This window comes from Balaenoptera ricei, chromosome 7 (genome assembly GCF_028023285.1).
Source record: "Balaenoptera ricei isolate mBalRic1 chromosome 7, mBalRic1.hap2, whole genome shotgun sequence".
NCBI lineage: Eukaryota > Metazoa > Chordata > Mammalia > Artiodactyla > Balaenopteridae > Balaenoptera > Balaenoptera ricei.
This window is the reverse complement of record NC_082645.1, coordinates 12,049,497-12,070,709: the sequence shown is the minus strand read 5'-3', so window position 1 is coordinate 12,070,709 and position 21,213 is coordinate 12,049,497. Positions and strand designations below refer to the sequence as shown.

At 40.1% G+C, this 21,213-nt stretch overlaps 1 protein-coding gene across 2 annotated transcripts in view; it reads right to left on the bottom strand.

Annotated features, from left to right (window-relative positions):
- Positions 1–21,213, bottom strand: part of CNTNAP5 (contactin associated protein family member 5) — an 887,247-nt gene that overhangs the window by 244,541 nt on the left and 621,493 nt on the right. For both annotated transcript variants that reach the window (XM_059927107.1, XM_059927108.1), the window contains exon 13: positions 12,428–12,628. In XM_059927107.1, coding sequence (XP_059783090.1) covers positions 12,428–12,628 — 201 coding nt within the window. The remainder of the gene's footprint in view (positions 1–12,427; positions 12,629–21,213) is intronic.

Sequence of the window (21,213 nt, the reverse complement as noted above, 5' to 3'; positions counted from 1 at the left end):
ACAAACACATGGAGGCTACACAATACATTACTTAATAATGAAGTGATTACTGAAGAAATCAAAGGGGAAATCAAAAAATACCTAGAAATAAATGACAATGGAGATACGACGACCCAAAACCTATGGGACGCAGCAAAAGCAGTGCTAAGAGGGAAGTTTATAGCAATACAAGCCTACCTCAAGAAACAGGAAACATCTCGAATAAACAACCTAACCTTGCACCTAAAGCAATTAGAGAAAGAAGAACAAAAAAACCCCAAAGCCAGCAGAAGGAAAGAAATTATAAAGATCAGGTCAGAAATAAATGAAAAAGAAATGAAGGAAACAATAGCAAAAATCAATGAAACTAAAAGCTGGTTCTTTGAGAAGATAAACAAAATTGATAAACCATTAGCCAGACTCATCAAGAGAAAAAGGGAGAAGACTCAGATCAATAGAATTAGAAATGAAAAAGGAGAAATAACCACTGACACTGCAGAAATACAAAAGATCATGAGAGATTACTACAAGCAACTCTATGCCAATAAAATGGACAACCTGGAAGAAATGGACAGATTCTTAGAAATGCACAACCTTCCGAGACTGAACCAGGAAGAAATAGAAAATATGAACAGACCAATCACAAGCACTGAAATTGAAACTGTGATTAAAAACCTTCCAACAAACAAAAGCCCAGGACCAGATGGCTTCACAGGCGAATTCTATCAAACATTTAGAGAAGAGCTAACACCTATCCTTCTCAAACTCTTCCAAAATATTGCAGAGGGAGGAACACTCCCAAACTCATTCTACGAGGCCACCATCACCCTGATACCAAAACCAGACAAAGATGTCACAAAGAAAGAAAACTACAGGCCAATATCACTGATGAACATAGATGCAAAAATCCTCAACAAAATACTAGCAAACAGAATCCAACAGCACATTAAAAGGATCATACACCATGATCAAGTGGGGTTTATCCCAGGAATGCAAGGATTCTTCAATATACGCAAATCAATCAATGTGATACACCATATTAACAAATTGAAGGAGAAAAACCATATGATCATCTCAATAGATGCAGAGAAAGCTTTCGACAAAATTCAACACCCATTTATGATAAAAGCCCTGCAGAAAGTAGGCATAGAGGGAACTTTCCTCAACATAATAAAGGCCATATATGACAAACCCACAGCCAACATTGTCCTCAATGGTGAAAAACTGAAACCATTTCCACTAAGATCAGGAACAAGACAAGGTTGCCCACTCTCACCACTATTATTCAACATAGTTTTGGAAGTGTTAGCCACAGCAATCAGAGAAGACAAAGAAATAAAAGGAATCCAAATCGGAAAAGAAGAAGTAAAGCTGTCACTATTTGCAGATGACATGATACTATACATAGAGAATCCTAAAGAGGCTACCAGAAAACTCCTAGAGCTAATCAATGAATTTGGTAAAGTAGCAGGATACAAAATTAATGCACAGAAATCGCTTGCATTTCTATACACTAATGACGAAAAATCTGAAAGTGAAATTAAGAAAACACTCCCGTTTACCATTGCAACAAAAAGAATAAGATATCTAGGAATAAACCTACCTAAGGAGACAAAAGACCTGTATGCAGAAAATTATAAGACACTGATGAAAGAAATTAAAGATGATACAAATAGATGGAGAGATATACCATGTTCCTGGATTGGAAGAATCAACATTGTGAAAATGACTCTACTACCCAAAGCAATCTACAGATTCAATGCAATCCCTATCAAACTACCACTGGCATTTTTCACAGAACTACAACAAAAAATTTCACAATTTGTATGGAAACACAAAAGACCCCGAATAGCCAAAGCAATCTTGAGAACGAAAAATGGAGCTGGGGGAATCAGGCTCCCTGACTTCAGACTATATTACAAAGCTTCAGTAATCAAGACAGTTTGGTACTGGCACAAAAACAGAAATATAGATCAATGGAACAGGATAGAAAGCCCAGAGATAAACCCACACACATATGGTCACCTTATCTTTGATAAAGGAGGCAAGCATATACAGTGGAGAAAAGACAGCCTCTTCAATAAGTGGTGCTGGGAAAATTGGACAGGTACATGTAAAAGTATGAAATTAGAACACTCCCTGACACCATGCACAAAAATAAACTCAAAATGGATTAAAGACCTAAGTGTAAGGCCAGACACTATCAAACTCTTAGAGGAAAACATAGGCAGAACACTCTATGACATACATCACAGCAAGATTCTTTTTGACCCAGCTCCCAGAGAAATGGAAATAAGAACACAAATAAACAAATGGGACCTAATGAAACTTAAAAGCTTTTGCACAGCAAAGGAAACCATAAACAAGACCAAAAGACAACCCTTAGAATGGGAGAAAATATTTGCAAATGAAGCAACTGACAAAGGATTAATCTCCAAGATTTACAAGCAGCTCATGCAGCTCAATAACAAAAAAACGAACAACCCAATCCAAAAATGGGCAGAAGACCTAAATAGACATTTCTCCAAAGAAGATATACAGATGGCCTACAGGCACATGAAAGAATGCTCAACATCATTAATCATTAGAGAAATGCAAATCAAAACTACAATGAGATATCATCTCACACCGGTCAGAATGGCCATCATCAAAAAATCTAGAAACAATAAATGCTGGAGAGGGTGTGGAGGAAAGGGAACACTCTTGCACTGTTGGTGGGAATGTAAATTGATACAGCCACTATGGAGAACAGTATGGAGGTTCCTTAAAAAACTACAAATAGAACTACCATACGACCCAGCAATCCCACTACTGGGCATATACCCTGAGAAAACCATAGGTCAAAAAGTGTCATGTACCACAATGTTCATTGCAGCTCTATTTACAATAGCCAGGACATGGAAGCAACCTAAATGTCCATCGACAGATGAATGGATAAAGAAGATGTGGCACATATATACAATGGAATATTACTCAGCCGTAAAAAGAAATGAAATGGAGGTATTTGTAATGAGGTGGATGGAGTTAGAGTCTGTCATACAGAGTGAAGTAAGTCAGAAAGAGAAAAACAAATACAGTATGCTAACACATATATACGGAATCTAAGGAAAAAAAAAAAAAAAAAAAGGCCATGAAGAACCTAGTGGCAAGACGGGAATAAAGACACAGACCTACTAGAGAATGGACTTGAGGATAGGGGGAGGGGGTGGGGTGAGATGTGACAGGGTAAGAGAGTGTCATGGACATATATACACTACCAAATGTAAAATAGATAGCTAGTGGGAAGCAGCCGCATAGCACAGGGAGATCAGCTCGGTGCTTTGTGACCACCTAGAGGGGTGGGATGGGGAGGGTGGGAGGGAGGGAGATGCAAGAGGGAAGAGAAATGGGAACATATTGTATATGTATAACTGATTCACTTTGTTATAAAGCAGAAGCTAACACACTATTGTAAGGCAATTATACTTCAATAAAGATGTTTAAAAAAAAAAAAAAAAAAAAAAAAAAAAAAAAAAAAAAAAAAAGAAGATGTGGTACATATTTACAATGGATTACTACTCAGCCATAAAAAAGAATGAAATATTGCCATTTGCAGCAATATGGATGGACGTAGAGATTATCATACTAAGTGAAGTAAGCCAGACAAAGACAAATATCATATGATATTGCTTGTATGTGGAATCTAAAAAAAAAGAAGATACAAATGAACTTACAAAACAGACATAGACCCACAGACATAGAACACAAACTTATGGTTACAAAAGGGGAAGGGGGAAAGGGATAAATTAGAAGTTTGGGATTAACATATACACATGACTATATATGAAATAGATAACCAACAAGGACCTACCGTATGGCACAGAGAACTATACTCAGTACTCTGTAATAACCTATATGGGAAAGAATAATAGATACATGTATATGCATAACTGAATCACTTTGCTGTACACCTGAAGCTAACATTACACTGCAAATCAACTGTACTCCAATTTTAAAAAAATTACTACTGTTTTAAACCACGAAGTTTTATGGTGGTTTGTTACATAACTGTTGATAACCACAACAGAAGATGAACCTTTTCTTTGGATACCTGAATCCTTTTTTTAAATTATTATTATTTTCCTTTCCTCTTTGAGACCTTTCTATGTTTTCTGTGAGTTTTAGGGGGGTTTTTTTTCAGAATGCAGATAGAAGTGAAAGCCAGAGAGACATGTATTTGAAACCGGTCTCTAGCACTTAGTAGCCATAGGACCTTGCATGAACCACCTAACTTCTTAGAGCTTCCCCTTCCATCGATAAAAATGAAAATAATACAAACTTCATAAGACCTTTGAGAGGATTAAGTGAAATAACGTTTGAAATGCCTGGCACACAGAAGGAGCTCAGTAGCCAAAAGCCAATATCACTGGCAGGAGAAGTGATACCAAGAGTATGCATTATAGGAACCTCGAGTTTCTTTATAGATTCCTGCTGTACATAAAGTAGAAATAGCTTTTTATTAAGGAGATTTCAAATACTGCCCTGGTATCTTGTCTTCCAGTTGTCACAGCATAGTTTTGTGGTTTGGATTCTATTGCTCCTGTGACAACCTGGTGTAGTGAAAAGACCGTGGACTTTCGGATCAGTTCCCCCCACATATTTTATGCACACACGCATGCATGTTGTGTGTGCGCATGCACACATGTGTGTTTGGTTTGTTTCTGTCATCCCTATTACAATCACATGGGCAGAAACACCGGTTTTTTTCACTGTTTAATTCCCACTTGCCAGAAAAGTATGTGGCACATAATGGATAATCAATAAATAGTTCTTGAATGAAAGAAAATTAATTCAACTGTTAAATGATCTGGTTTGGTACAAATATTGAGGACAAAGAATTTTACGTTTAGTAAACTCCAGAGCACCTTGAAGTGCTATTTCTTTTCTCTCAGTAATTTGCCTTTTCTGCATCACAATTCCTTACTTCGATTTCTAAACCTAAGTGTTCGTTTTGTACACATTGGAAGTTGAATACTACAGATGGACATGAGAGTTTATACACCCAAGTGCATTTACAGATCTATTCGGACATACAAAGATTATATAATGAGTATATATACCATTACATAATATATATTATATAGCACACACTAAATAGTGTATAAATAATGCATATATATTTTTCATACATATTATAGTATGTGTGTGTATATATATATATATATATGGTCTAAACTATATACCACATATTATATATATGGCCAGTTAGCTGTATGCTCACTAAAATATCATTAATTAAGGGAAAAAAAGGAAATTTGAGAATTTTAGAATACTTTAAGACAAATAGGACTTTATTACGTTCAAAACCATTGGAACGTAACTAGGTATAGAAATTGATTCCAGGTGGAAACCACTCACATGTTTGCATGAATAAATGCATAGGAGCCCGTTCCTGGCAGGGAAGTGGGGAGTCTGAGGTGCTATTAGGCGCTCCATCCTTGGTTCTACTTAGGAACTTAAACAATCCTCACGACAACTTGTTTGCACGACTGATTTGCTTGGCAAATGCTTCCTGTTCAGAACCAAAGTAAATTTGAGCTCAGCCTGCCCATGGCTATTAGGTTTCAAAGTAACCGGGTCTGAACTTCCAATGATTTCATGTGTATCGAGACTGACTTCTTACCTCTGCCTTAGTGAGCTCACAGATTTATTGGGAAGGGCATCCCCAAATACACCTTCACTACACAGAGTGGTAACTGTGAAAATGTACACACACCAGATACTTACACCCCCAACGAGCAAATCCAGTGAGGAATTCTAGGGATTCTAATCATGGAGATGATTAGAAGAGAAGGTGGGGGAAGGTAGGGCTCTCCAACCCCATTGTCCCCAGGGACCTGGGCACTCAGCTTCCCCAGGTGGTCTCCTTCCTCTGCCCCTCTCAATATTTTCCTCCTTCCGGGGGGAGTTGTGGGTTACAGAGCAAATTGGCCATGTGATTAAAGCATCTTCCAGACCCTGGCCTCAAGATCTTTTTTTTCTGTCCTCTGTCTGTTTCTGGAACTGGATTCTATTTCATTTATTTTTTAACTTTTTATTTTATATTGGAGGATAACTGATTAACAATGTTGTGTTGGTTTCAGGTGTGCAGCAAAGTGATTCAGTTGTACATATGTATATATCTATTCCCTTTCAAACTCCTCTCCCATTTAGGCCGTTACGCTACATTGAGCAGAGCTCCCTGCGCCACACAGTAGGCCCCCTTTGATGTGACCGACAAGGGATCCGTCTCCAATATTTACAAACAGCTCATGAAGCTTGATATCATCAACACAAACAACCCAGTCAAAAGACGGGCAGAGGACCTAAATAGATACCTCTCCAAAGAAGACATACAGATGGCCAAGTGGCACATGAAAAGATGCTCAACATCGCTAATTATTAGAGAAATGCAAATCAAAACTACACTGAGATATCACCTCACACCAGCCAGAATGGCTATCATCAAAAAAATCTATTTCATTTTATACGCTTACCACATGATATCTTCTGGATCTGGCCTCAGGCAAAATTCCTATGGAGGTGCTGACCAGGAGAGAAGGCTTGGGAATAACCGGCGCAGCCTTTGTTCCTGGGAACAAGTGGCCACCTCCTCGCCCTGGGACAGGATACTGCTGAGCTCTGGCAGGCTGAGTAACCCTGTCTCGGAAGCTGCTCTTTAGCACAGGGTCTCAGCCCTGCATCAAGCTCACGGTAAGAAGCAGCAAGCGAATACAACTACAAAGATTTATGGGAATAACGAAGACACTTTTCCCCTGGACCCCAGGGGCTTGGAATTTTGGTCCTTTGCAGAGTTTCTAGTATAAACCTTCAGTTAAAGAGACAGATGACACATTTCATTGGCTGGCACTTATCAGCAGCTCTGGGGAAGAATATCTGAGGAAACTGTCAGAAAATGACAGTGTCATGGTTCAGTCACTAACCAAATGAAAAAGACACAGTGGTGAACCAGGCCTGACCTAATCCTGCCCGTCTTCGCTCTCTTTCTGCTTCCGTTGCCGCTAGGAGAATGGAACCAGAGCCAGAGGCGAGAACAGACCGAAGGAGGCAGAAGGAGACTCTGGTCCTGCTGTCTGGGATCCACAGGGCCACGTGGGCCACGGAAGCTGCAGCGTGTGAGAGAGGACACTGCCAACCTGTGAGGCTGCCGAGGAACTGTCCCCTTCAAGCCACCCCGACAGTCACACAGCGTAGCAGAGGTGGCTCTGGTGACCTGCCTCTCTCCATCTGCGTTTTCTTACAAAACAAGGAAAATCATACAGACTGGTGTGTTCCCTGATGACCCCATTTCCTTTTAACTTTTGGTCTTTTGAGTTTTGCATGATGTATCGGAAATCATATCCTTGCCTTTCTTTCTTAATTTTTATTAGAGTATAATTGATTTACAACGTTGTGTTAGTTTCGGGTATGCAGCAACATGAATCAGTTATACATATACATATATCCCCTCTTTTTTAGATTCTTTCCCCATAGAGGCCAGAGTATTGAGCAGAGTTCCCTGCGCTATACAGTAAGTCCTTATTATCCTTGCTTTGACCTCAGGCGGAGCTGGGTATAAGAACCAGGTCTGCCCCTCCCCAGCCGTGTGGCACTGATCAAGCATCTCACCCTCTCTGAGGTTCTGTTTCCTGAAATGCCAGATGGGATAACAACCCTTACTATGCAGAACTGCTGTCTGGATTAGAGATCATGCTTATACAGCTCCCCACAGACACCCTCAAACATTAGAAATGCTTAGTCATTGGTGGCCATTTGAACATTTGTTTATATTTCTTTCATTTTGCCTTCTTTTATTTCCTCCCTTTATTATCTATTGTATATGGAACGGGGCAGAACCTAGAGCAAGAAGGCATCCTTCATTCTCCTCTTATTGGTTTGAATCCAAGGTAGCCACGATTTGTAATATTTTATTGCTACTACTAATCCTGGCTACCAGTAGTTTCCAATAAGCTATGGGATATTCTAATTAATAAAAAAATATTTTTAATTGTCTTTGATCCTCTGCATTTATCAGATTGTCAAAGTTGAAATAAGGTGATAATACCTATTGCTGGGAGATGGGAACTCAAATCCCACAGTGATGTTTAGAGTACAAGTGGTATAACCTTGATACATTGCAGATGTCAATATGGCAAAAGTCTTAAAAATATGCACACGCTTTGCCCTGGTAATGGCACCCCAAGGAATTTATCCTAAGGATATAATCGGTTTTATACATAAAGATCTATGTGCAAACATGTTCTTGCATCATGTGTAATAGTGAGAAAATGGGTACAATCTAAATGTCCAAAATAGATTTGTTAATTTTGTGTATCCATTTGGTACATCCATATAATGGAAGACTCTGTTCTTAAAAAACATTATGATATAAAGTCATATTTACTGATGTGGAAAGAGATTTGTATACTGTGTGTGTGACAAATACAGTTAGTAAAACAGTTTCACAGGGGGGCCCTGGCTTCATCAGGTAAGGGAGACCCTTACCCAACTCTTCCAGAGAGCAGGCAGGAAAGGAGAAGATGGTCTCTAGCCTCTCCTTTTCTCTCTCTGGCCTTCCCCAGGGGGACGGGATTGCCTTAATAATTAGGGAAATGAGGAAAACATCCCTGCAAGTGTGTGCCTGTTATGGACAGAATGTTTGTCCCTCAAAAATTCATATGTTGAAATTCTAACCCCCAGTGTGATGGTATCAAGAGGTGGGGACTTTGGAAGGTGATTAGGTCATGCCCTCCCACCCAAATGTGCTCAGGGAATTTATGACAGCTGAGTTAGAAAAACAGCATGTACTATTCACAATAGCTAAGATATGGAAACAACCTAAATGTCTATCGACTGATGAATGGGTAAAGAAGATGTATATATGTACAATGGAATACTACTCAGCCATAAAAAAGGATGAAATAATGCCACTTGCAGCAATGTGGATGGACCTAGACATGATCATACTAAGTGAAGTAAGTCTGACACAGAAAGACAAATATCAAATGATATCACTTATATGTGGAATCTAAAAAAATGATACAAATGAACTTATTTATAAAACAGAAACAGACTGCCAGACAGAAAGCAAACTTGTGGTTACCAAAGGGGAAGTGGAGTTTAAATTAGGAGTCTGGGATTAACAGATACACACTACTATATATAAAATAGATAACCAACAAGGACCTATAGTATTCAAAATATAGGTCCTATATAGCTATGTATAGTATAGCAGAGGAAACTATACTCAATATTTTGTAATAACCTATAAGGGAAAAGAATATGAAAAAGAATATATATATATATAAAAATATATATATGTGTATATATATGTATGTATATCTGAATCACTTTGCTGTACATCTGAAACTAATATAACATTGTACATCAACTACATTTTAATTTTTAAAAAAAGAACAATAGTGGGGACAATGGACAATCTTGTTTTGTTCCTCATCTTAGTGGAAATGGTTTCATTTTTTCACCACTGAGAACGGTGTTGGCTGTAGGTTTGTCATATATGGCCTTTATTATGTTGAGGTAGGTTCTCTTTGCGCCTACTTTCTGGAGAGTTTTTATCATAAATGGGTGTTGAATTTTGTCAAAAGCTTTTTCTGTATCTATTGAGATTATCATATGGTTTTTAGCCTTCAATTTGTTAATATGGTGTATTACATTGATTGATTTGTGTATATTAAAGAATCCTTGCATTCCTGAGATAAACCCCACTTGATCATGGTGTATGATCCTTTTAATGTGCTGTTGGATTCTGTTTGCTAGTATTTTGTTGAGGATTTTTTCATCTATGTTCATCAGTGAAATTGGCCTGTAGTTTTCTTTTTTTGTGACATCTTTGTCTGGTTTTGGTACCAGGGTGATAGTGGCCTCGTAGAATGAGTTTGGGAGTGTTCCTCCCTCTGCTATATTTTGGAAGAGTTTGAGAAGGATAGGTGTTAGCTCTTCTCTAAATGTTTGATAGAATTCACCTGTGAAGCCAACTGGTCCTGGGCTTTTGTTTGTTGGAAGATTTTTAATCAGAGTTTCAATTTCAGTGCTTGTGATTGGTCTGTTTATATTTTCTATTTCTTCCTGGTTCAGTCTCAGAAGGTTGTGCTTTGCTAAGAACTGATACAGCCATTATGGAGAACAGTATGGAGGTTCCTTAAAAAAACTAAAAATAGAACTACCATATGACCCAGCAATCCCACTACTGGGCATATACCCTGAGAAAACCATAATTCAAAAAGAGTCATCTACCACAATGTTCATTGCAGCACTATTTACAAATAGCCAGGACATGGAAGCAACCTAAGTGTCCACCATTGGATGAATGGATAAAGAAGATGTGGCACATATATACAATGGAATATTACTCAGCCATAAAAAGAAACGAAATTGAGTTATTTGTAGTGAGGTGGATAGAGTGAAGTAAGTCAGAAAGAGAAAAAGAAATACCGTATGCTGACACATATATATGGAATCTAAAAAAAAAAAAAAAAAAAGGTTCTAATGAACCTAGGGGCAGGACAGGAATAAAGACGCAGATGTAGAGAATGGACTTGAGGACAAGGGGAGGGGGAAGTGTAAGCTGGGACAAAGTGAGAGAGTGGCATGGACATATATACACTACCAAATGTAAACCAGATAGCTAGTGGGAAGCAGCTGCATAGCACAGGGAGATCAGCTTTGCGCTTTGTGATCACCTAGAGGGGTGGGATAGGGACGGTGGGAGGGAGATGCAAGAGGGAGGGGATATGGGGATATATGTATACATATAGCTGATTCACTTTGTTATACAGCAGAAACTAACACAACACTGTAAAGCAATTATACTCCAATAAAGATTTAAAAAAAAACAACAACACAAAGGCAACAGTAAAGCCAAACTGATATCACAGGATGTATATACCAAAGGAAATCCCATGGTCAGAATGAACATAATCCCATTTTTCCCAAAGTTCCACCAAACCGATCGTTATGAAACTAGAAGCAACACAATGAGAAGAGGTTAGGATGGTTTTGCGGACACAGACTCTCTGCAAAGAGCGCTGAGTCACACATGCAGGCTTGACAGCCAGGAGAGAGGGAAATCTGAACACACGCAAACACTGACTCTCTGAGGATCCTGGTGAAAGGGACCCCAAGCAGGGCCTCTGAATCAGCCCTGCGAGCACTGCTGAGTCCAAGGAGAGTACAGTAACTGATTTTCACAATGATGATCCTGAGACATCAAGAAAAGGTTACATTTCATGTTCAGAATTCTCTGTTTAAGAAGGCAAGGAAGCATGTGATCCATTTGAGAAAGATTTTCATTTCAAATAGTTGAAAATTCTTTAAAAACATTTTGGGTGCTTAACGGGGTAAGTGACAGTTATCTGGAAAATTCACTTATGGGGGACAATTCTTCCCTAAAGATTCTAGATCAGTGAGGCAGTGGGTGGGTTGTATTTAGTTAGGTTTCTAGCACTTCTGCTTGTTTGACATTTCATTGTCTAATTTCCTCAGTCCTTTCAAAATTCCTCACTTTCAAGGACCGTAAGTTCCTTGAGGCTAAAGATTCTGACACCCTTTCTTGGATATTCCACATCCTTGTGGTACTCAGCCATTTTTTTCCCCCTTTTTTCTGCCATGAATGATGAACTGATATGCACAAAAATGACTGACTCCCAGGGCATGCATCAACTTTGACAAAGTCCTCCTGACATTGTGCAAACCCTTTCAGGTTTTGGTAAGCAATCCTACAAGGTATTTTTGCAACCCTTTATCAGCCATTCACGCTAAAAACTAACCGTAAGAGAACAAAAAAATATATAAATACAGTTAATATAATTTTTCCTAAAAGTAAACTTTATTTTAAAAGAAGAGTCATTTCCATTAAGGCCTGCACTTTTCAGGTAACGTGAGTACTGCAAACACACAGGACGCGGCCGCTTTCCCTGTTGACCTCCTTGCCTAATACTGCTCCGTTATGTTTCCTTTGCCCCAGACATAACTCATTGCTCTTTGGACAATGTGCTGAGATCTTTGGTGCTTTCTCATCTGACAGAAATACCATTTCCGCTTTCACACTTCCTACGTCTAACTCAAATGCTCTCTTCGAGTGTCACTGATCTCAAGAAACTTTCCATTCTCACCACGACTGCAAGATGGGTGTTGTCACTGCCCCTTTTTTTGAAGATGAGGAGAAAATCTTGAAAGGCTACAGAATGCCCTCGAGGTCACACCCTGGGTATCAGAGCAAGGAACAGTCCATCAGGAGTCTCTCCTGGGGGCATTTCTCTCATTGCATAGGGAACCATTGTAGCTGCAGCCCCCTTTTTGGCAAACCCCCCTCTCCTACGTGTTCCAGGGTTTCAGGGCCCATCTGCCACACTGCGGTCGCCCTGCATGGCCTTCGCAAAGGAGGGTCCTGGGCAGGGGCGGTTCCTACCTGGCGTGTTGAGCAGGCGGGACCTCTTGCAGTGGTAGGACACCTCCTGTTCGCAGTGCTCCGAGCCATCGATCACGGCCTCCAGCTGCTCCAGGCTGCCTCCGTAGTCCAAGGTCATGGAGTAGGGCTTCTCAGAGCTGGCACCTCGCACATGGGTCAGCTCTGTGTTGTTGTGCTGCACCAATGTCCAGATCTTGTCCTCTGCCCAGAAAACACAACCGAGGAAGGTCAAAAGAGGATCATGCTTTTAGACCTCCAAAAAGCTGGAAAAATGAAAAGACAGTCATGCTTGCAGTGTGATGGATGGCGGCTGGATATGCATCAATGAATGGCCACTCAAGCACTCTACTCATGCAAAGAATTTGGCCAGAGAATTTTTGCTTCTCCCAGAGCTCTACCCAGAGTTAATGTGAGGGTTAATTATCTTAAGAGCTAAACTTGTGAAGCCTTTACTCCACAGTCTCCAGGCTAAGCATTGAATGTCCATTATCTCATTTAAAATGGACATGATCTATGCAAAGCCACGGAACAAGAACAGAAAGAAGCCCGAATAGGTAGACAACAGGTAGAACAAGAATAAAAGGAAATGAATTCATCTGTAGTGGGAAAGGACAATTTGGATGGGGAAGAACTTAGAAGTTGAGAAATTAGATACTTTGTGACCAGAACTAGAATATAACTAAATATCCTTGAAGATAATTATCCTGGCGATCACATACACACAAAAACATAGATCACTGACAAGCTGTCGAATGCACAAAATGTTGGTAATTAAATTAACAAAAATTAAATGTTAAATGTTCAAAATATTAAATACATAAAGAAATAAAATAAAATTGACATTGTCTAAATCAGAAGGGAGTCGATCCTGCCACATCAAAACTGAGGGAAAAGTGAATAAGGAAAATTAAGCAGTTTTCCTAAGATTACAATAGTTAATGTCTAAGCAAGAATTGGAACCCAGGATGTCTGACTCCAAAGCCCCTACTTCCAGATATTGACACACACACTTCCTCACAAAAGAAACACTAGCATAGATCATGGTCTCAGCGAACCATAAGTACCACGTTGAAAATAAGACCTATACACAGAAAGTATCTGTGAAATATACATCATAACAAGGATGAGATTGTGTAATAGACACTGAACATGCAAGGCACTTAACTGCAGTTCGTTAATATATATTATTCGCCATGCTACTTCTACTTGCCAAAAATATTTTAAGAGGTTTACATTAAAACAACATGCAGAGATGAGGCCCTGTGGGTCAGGGATGGAGAACATATTTTACCTATTATAGGTAAGAATGGAAGGCGAAGAAAGGAGATGAATTTTAGTTTTAGAGCCTGAGAGATCTGACTTGAAACCTATTCTACTAACAATAAGCTTGGACAAGTCACTTCACTTTTCTGGGGTTCAGTTTAGTCATCAGTTAAAAAAAAAGAAGTCACAAGGCATGATAAGACATTCTGGAATAAGAGATTGAAACATTTATGGCAATTGGACATAGAATTGAATTCTGAACATGCTTACAGATAAAGAGAAAGAGGAAACAGGAAGACTTGACAAGCTTTTGTCATCGGAGAATCTTGCCCACATAATAACGTCATCACTCTTCATAGATGCTCAGAGCTGAAAAAAGAACCTTGCCCAGAAGTCACATGGTTTCCTTCCTCTCTCACCCACTTAGTTTTACAAATGAGGAAACCAAGGTCTAGGAAGTAGGGGAAGGACCCAAGGCATATCTGTTCGACAAGAATGGTGAGCACATATACTGCCGGTAACCACTATTTCTAACTAGTACTACTTAGAAGCAGGATCGTGGCTGTTGGCCATGAAAAAGAGAAGAAGAAACAGAAGAATGAGAAGAAGGAGAAGGAGAAGAAGAAGCAGAAAAAACTGGCAACCAGGATCCCCAGTATTAATACGTTCTCTACTCTAACTCTGTATATGACTTGGGATAAATAACTTCATTGCCCTGTACTTCAGTTTTAATATGTTAGAAAGAGGAGGAAGAGAAAGTTTGCTCTCAACTCTCTCTATAGTATTTTCCCAATTCCTAAAAATGGAAATGTTTCTTGCAGCATAAAATTGAATTCTGCTCAAACATTCTGATTCATCTTAACACTGTTTCCTAAAACCAGCCCCCTGATAACCCATATGTCTCCAATGTTTAATCGAGACAAAATGACATTTTCCATAAAGTCTATAAAAAAATCAGAATGAAGGTTTTGGATTTTGATTTTGAAAGCAAAAATAAAACATGATTCATATTGGTAAAAATAATAATGCTACATAAATAATTAACTGGAAACTCCAAAAATGTTGGTGCCAATATAGACAAATGTCAATAAAATAACCAAAGAAAGTAATTGCTCAATAATGCAATACTGTAGAGGGAGAAATAAAAACTGCTGATTTTGAAATGTCCATGGTGCTCAGAAGAAATGGAAATCTAACATCTAATAATAGATGGTAAACTACTGTTCCATACTAGGACATTTTATGTATATCGTCTCCAGTACTGATAATAATAACAGTAGATAACAGTATAAATATAGATACTAGATATAAATATAGATATAAATGTAAGAAGGGGAGAGAAAGTAAACGTGTTCCCCGTCTCAATGTGTCCAACCTTTCTGATTCCAAATGTGGTCCATATAGCATCATTAAATCATATAAATGTGGATTTCCTTCCAAAGGTACACTGATTTTTCATATCTATATATGCATCCATTGTTCATACATTCATTATCAATTTTCTTATTTGTTCACTCATTAGCTCATTTTTCCAAAACCATATTCTATCTTTGGCAAGATGGAAAAGGAAGCCATGTCAGAGAGACAGTCTTTTATGTTAAAGCCACAAATATTACAAACCCCACCTTCTGGCCCTGAGAGTGAACTGGTTTTAATAGTTCAACTCTTGGTCCTTTTTGATACATGCAATATACAGAAGATACAAAGGAACTACTAAGATCTCCAAAGGGTCCCCACAGTTCACTTAACAGACATCACAAGCACAGTCTGAGCGACAGGAAGAGAGACGATTATTCGAAACCTAGGGTCCGTTAGCTGGCTTTCATTTCAAAGATGTCCTTTGTCCTCTCATTATTTTTCTCCTGGGAGAGAGCAACATAAAGTCTAAAAACAAAGAGACAACTGTATATTATTTTTTCTCACTTTCTATTTCTTCCCCCACTTCCTGTGTAGCAGTGCAGATTAAGCCCTGAACCCTGACAAAACATGAAAGGCCAGGGGTCAGTGCCACTCAGGAGAAGCAGTTTTGATGGCTGATGTTCCTGATGCTTGGAATTGGATGGGGACAGGTGAGGTGGTCTTAGCTAGGGAAGGTCTAGGTGAAGGATTTTCAAACAAGTAGATTGGTTTTGAATAGTCTTTTAGGTGGATGGAGGGAGATCCATTCATGGACCTATATACACTTTAAATAAAATTGGACCCATGAGCTAAATGTTCAAGATGGTAGATTTGGTCAGTGCACAGTGGAGATTAGTGGACACAGCATGGGTTCTGGAGCCAGAAGATCTGGATTTGTGTGCCAGCTCTACACTTCCTGGTTAAGCATCCTTGGTCAAATGATTACTTCTCTAAAGTTCAATTTCCTCATCAGTAATACTTTAAAAAAACCAGCAATGATGCCAACTGTAGAGGGTGGTTGTAAAGATTTAAGTGTGGGGATTAGTGTGAGAAGCTCCCTTATTAACTAAATAACTAGACATTCAACAGAAATCTGTGTGTACCTCTTAGATAAAGGTATATAACATCTCCAACTCAAGGAGCTCACAGCTATCAGATGCTGATATTAACAACAGCATCAAAAAGAAGAAGCCTTGACTGGTCTCTTGGAGTTCTCACGGTAGCTTGTATTAACACGGTTCTTCCCCTGACCAGAGAGTAAGACCCACAAACGCCTAAAGGGGGCAAAGGGGAGACACTCTGAGCCTGGCCTTCTCTCTGCAGACCCATGGGGAAAACACATTCAAAAGACCCAGAACAGGAAATGCTTCCCTCTGGCAGTTCTGTGAACTTGGAGTCCCACACAACGAAATCAGCAGGGGTTTCCCTGTAACTCAAGTCGGTCCAGTTTCATGCAGAGACTGCGGAGTAAATCGTCTAAATGCTATGATTGGCAGAGCGTCATAAAGTCCTCCAGGCTCCATACACCCCCCTTGGCTGACCTGCCTCCAGTACCTGCCCTCCACCACAGGACATCCACCCTAAGTTCTAGTCTCTAGAGATGCATCTAGGGCTCAAGGTACCGTGAGACTTCTGGCTTTAGAAACTAGCCCATGTGATGGGCATCTATGTTCTGCTCCAGCAGTAAGACTTTGGGCAAGTTATATACATCTCTGAAGTTTCCTCATTGGTAAATGGGATATTTATATTAATCTTTCCATCCATGATGATATTATACTGATTCGGTATCTTGCTTTACATGGACACATAACTGGTTGTCTGACATGCAAAAGAGTAAAGAATCTTTATGTTCGAACTTTTCAATGACATTAAAATGAGGACTGGGACTTCATTCCTTAGAGGGTTGGGGGTGGGAAATTCATCTGGCAAATGAGGTTAGCTAGAGGTCTGGACTGCAGTTTCTTATAATATAGCCGCCGCTGTATATAATAAATGATTATCATCTTGTCCAATTATCTTTTCACTCTGAAATAGACTCATGTGTCTCTATATTTATTTTCATCCCTTGCATTTCCGCAGATGTCTAAAACAGAATTTGTCGTTTAGTTCTCATAGACCCAGAAACCTAGAAAATCATTGCCCTTGATACCACAGTTTGCTACCCAGTTCATTTTCTATTATTTCTTCTACTGTATTCAGTCCCATGATGAAAAACAGAACCCCATCTTTCTAACTTGCTTAAAGGAATACATGTACTGAGTTACCCAAGACAAATTCTCTGCTTAAGAGAGGACTGCACTTGAAGAGTTTTTGAACTGGCAGAAACCTATTCAATTCACTAAGGATCTTAGTTATTCTAAAATTAGTTACTATGTATTTAAAATATTTGTTTTTTTAATCAAATAGATGGTTTGCAAATAGTTTTTCTCATTCCTTAGATTGCTTTTTAATTTTGTTGACTATTTCTTTTCCTGTGCAGAAGCTTTTTAGTCTGATGTAGTCTCACTTGCTGATTTTTTTCTTTTGTTGCCTGTGCTTTTTCTGTCAGAGTCAAAAAATTGTCAAGACCAGTGTCAAAGGGACTTCTTCCTTATGTTTTCTTCTAGGTTTTTATGCTATTAGGTCTTCTGTTGAAGTCTTTAATCCTTTTCAAGTTAATTTTTGAGTGGTATAAGATAGGGGTCCAATTTCATTTTTCTGCATGGGCTTGTCCATTTTCCCAACACCATTTATTGAAGAGACTGTCCTTTACCCATTGAGTATATTTGGCTCCCTTGTCAAATATCAATTGATCGTTTATATGAGGGTTTATTTCTGGGCTCTCTGTTCTGTTCTACTGGTATATGTGGCTATTTTTGTGCCAATACCATACTGTTTTACTTACTATAGCTTTGGAAAAATGGAAAGATGTTAATTAAGGGTACAAACTTGTGGTTAGCAGATAAATAAGTTCTAGATATCGAATGCACAGCATAATGATTATAGTCAACGGTACCGTATTAGAAACTTCAAAGTTGCTAAGAGGCTAGATCTTAATCGTTCCCACCAGAAAAAATAGAAGATAATTACATGACATAATAAAGGTGTTAGCTAATGCTACCATGATAATCATATTGCAATATATAAATGTATCAAATCAACACATTGTACATCTTAAACTTACACAAAGTTGTATGCCAATTATATCTCATTAGAACATAAAAATAAAATATTTGCTTTTTAAAAGCAGCATTCAGCCCAATGCACTTGCCTGAGTGTAAATGATGCCATAACCCAAATCCATACAAGCTATCATGCCACCTTTAAGCATAAAGGAGTTACAGGCCATAGGCCATCAAATAGCACGTGTTATAAAGGTCCAAGGCTTCATTTCAAAGATACGACAATGGGTTGTTATGAAGACGAGTAAAGCATTTTCCGTGTTGCTTTGTGAATTTAGCTTTCAAGTCTATCTCCTTACAAAGCTGAGATCTCCCAGGATGTGAAATGTGTCACTCATTCTGTGTATACTGTGTGCTAGCCCCCAGGGTACATACACAGGAGGATAGTGCACTGCCTAACTTCTTCAAAAGTTTACCATCATTTGGGGGAAAATGTGGTATGCATGAGAATGACAGATGTCTCATGCTGTTGTAAGTACTCTTGAGATTACAAGTAAGTGGGGATGCCCAGAGTTCTGTTGGTGGCAGGGTTGGGGCTGGTGCTAGACTATACACTGTTTTCCTTGAGAATGGACAGGTCAACAGAGGTCTTTCATCCTTAGACCATCAGCACCTCGGCTAGCATTGAGCACCGTGTAAGACTTCCAGAGATCTTCATCAAGAGGAGGCCAACCACCAGCATGTATTATGTAAGGGTTCACATGTAAAAGAACTTTCAAGTGATACGATCAAAATACACGCAGTCAATAACATCATCAAGAGAAAAGCAAAAGAGGTTTCACAAAGAGTCAGCAGAGTAATAATGGCAGGATATTCTGGAATATTCTATTTCCTTATCTCTGCTGTGAAATCTTTCCCAGTTGTCACCCCAGGAAAGCCCTCTAGGAACCTTCGTCCTGGAGCTCTAAGTGATCCGCCTGGTCCCTCTCGCTCTCGTTTCAGAAACTGTAAATTGTTTACATACAGAGACACCATTTAACTCTCTTATTTTGGCTCTCGTTCTATCTGATCGGTATTATCATTGTGATGATCATTATTATTATTAATAATAGTCATTACAGGTGCTATAAGCTGTTCCATCTGTTACCATGGAGATCACCACTCAGAAGAAAGAACAAACAGGAGGAGAGTGGAAAAAGAGAGAGAGAGAGCGACAAGAGATAACTCTGATTAATAAAACCTGATTCTATACACATATCTGTCACTTTGCAGAGGCAGAAAAGAAACCTTCAATTTTCCTCTCACAATGCTTGGAAGGAAGGGAAGTCTACAGATCATCAGTACCCAGTTTAATTGAACTTAAATCACTGCGGGGAGCTGCCTACAGTCCTTTGAAAAGTGTGCCAATTCACTTGCACTCCTATTGTAATAAAGCAAGTCTACGGAAAGGTCCCTGGGGTCACTTCTTGTACAGTTATCTATGTTGACAAAGTGAATTTTCTATGCCAAGGGTAAAGACAGCTTAAATAACCCTCAAAGCACTGTCTCTACCACTCATTTACCATCCATGCCATCTCTTGTCGTTCTGCATTGAGAGTTATTTAACTTTTCATATGTTTGTCCCTCATCTCCCCATTTAAATCTTCGGCCATGGCCGCTGATAAGTATCGGCTTAGAAAGGGCTTCTATAGCCAGTAGAGGCAGATGCGATGGAGGGAAGCAAGGGCTTTGGGATCAACGGATCTGGCTGTCAGCTCTGCCACTGACCACATTCCTGACCCCAGCAGAGACGGGGAACCTCCCCCAGCCTCGGTCTCCGCTTCTGTAAACTGGAGATACTCCACTGATGCTGTGAGCGCTTAACGAAACGCACAGCGCTGAGCTGAGCTCAGAGGCTGGCTCAGGGTTCCCGGCTAGAAATCAGAGCTGAACTGCCGCAAGCCCTTTAGAGGAAGTGATTCGGCAGGAGCGGACGCATCACTTCATTGCGGGGAACAGTTCCGGGAACCTCTGCTGAGGGGATCCGTGCCACCTTCTCCTCAACCTTTAAAGGGAAAGGAGACAAGAGGTGGAAAACAGTTTTCAACTCCTTTAAAAGCCTTCAGAATTCCCGCAGGAGCTGTTTCCCCTCCCCTGTGGACCAGCCCAGCTGCCTAGGCCAGCATCCTCCTTGCCTGCTAAAACCACTTGCAGACGCGGCTGCTTTTAGTGTCTGAGCTTCTGCGGCTGTTCCGGGGAGGGAGCATTCCCGGTTTAAGACTCCTGGTCGGGCCACCGTGCACGTTGCGTTACCTGGAAGCAGGAACCGCAGCCCCCGGGGCGGTGGAGGGCTACGGGGGTGCGGGGAGCCCCTTTCAGCCCCTGCCACTCCTCCACCCGCCCGCCTGGACCGCACACCTGATGACTTCCAGACAACATACCTGGCCGTGATTTATTCTACTACTTCGCTCGAGCCTTTACTTTTTATGTACCTTTTTGGGGGGTTATTTTTCTTTTCCCTTGCTTTACAATTAGCGGCATGATCAAAGAGACCTGGGAAATCTGTTTTATGATCTTGGGGGGGAGTGATGTGTGGTCTTGAACAGATTTCATGTGCACTGCATGGTACTTTGTTTCTGATTCGCTGGTTTATTCAAGGAAAACTTAACGGAAAGCCTAGTGTGTGCAGAGCACGATGCTAGGGACTGAGTAGGTGGTGGGATGAGGGGTACCAGGCTGAATGCCACCCCGGACCTTGAGCGTAAGGTGTTCACAGCTGGTTCTGGGAAAGAAGCTCCATGGAAGCCGAAAGCTTGCAGCAGCAAATGTGTGGCCAAGGGGAGCCTGTGCCCGCCTCCCAGGCAGGGGAAGGGGCGGGGGGGGAGGGGAAAAGGGGGCTGCACATCCAAGTCACCTGATGGGAAGAGGGAGGGGCTTTTGTTTCTATGAGACATCTTTAGAGGCTTTTAGGAGCATCTTTGTGGCAGGCACTGTGTTGGTGCATTCTGAGGAAAACTCTGGGCACTGACACAGACCTGAATTCAA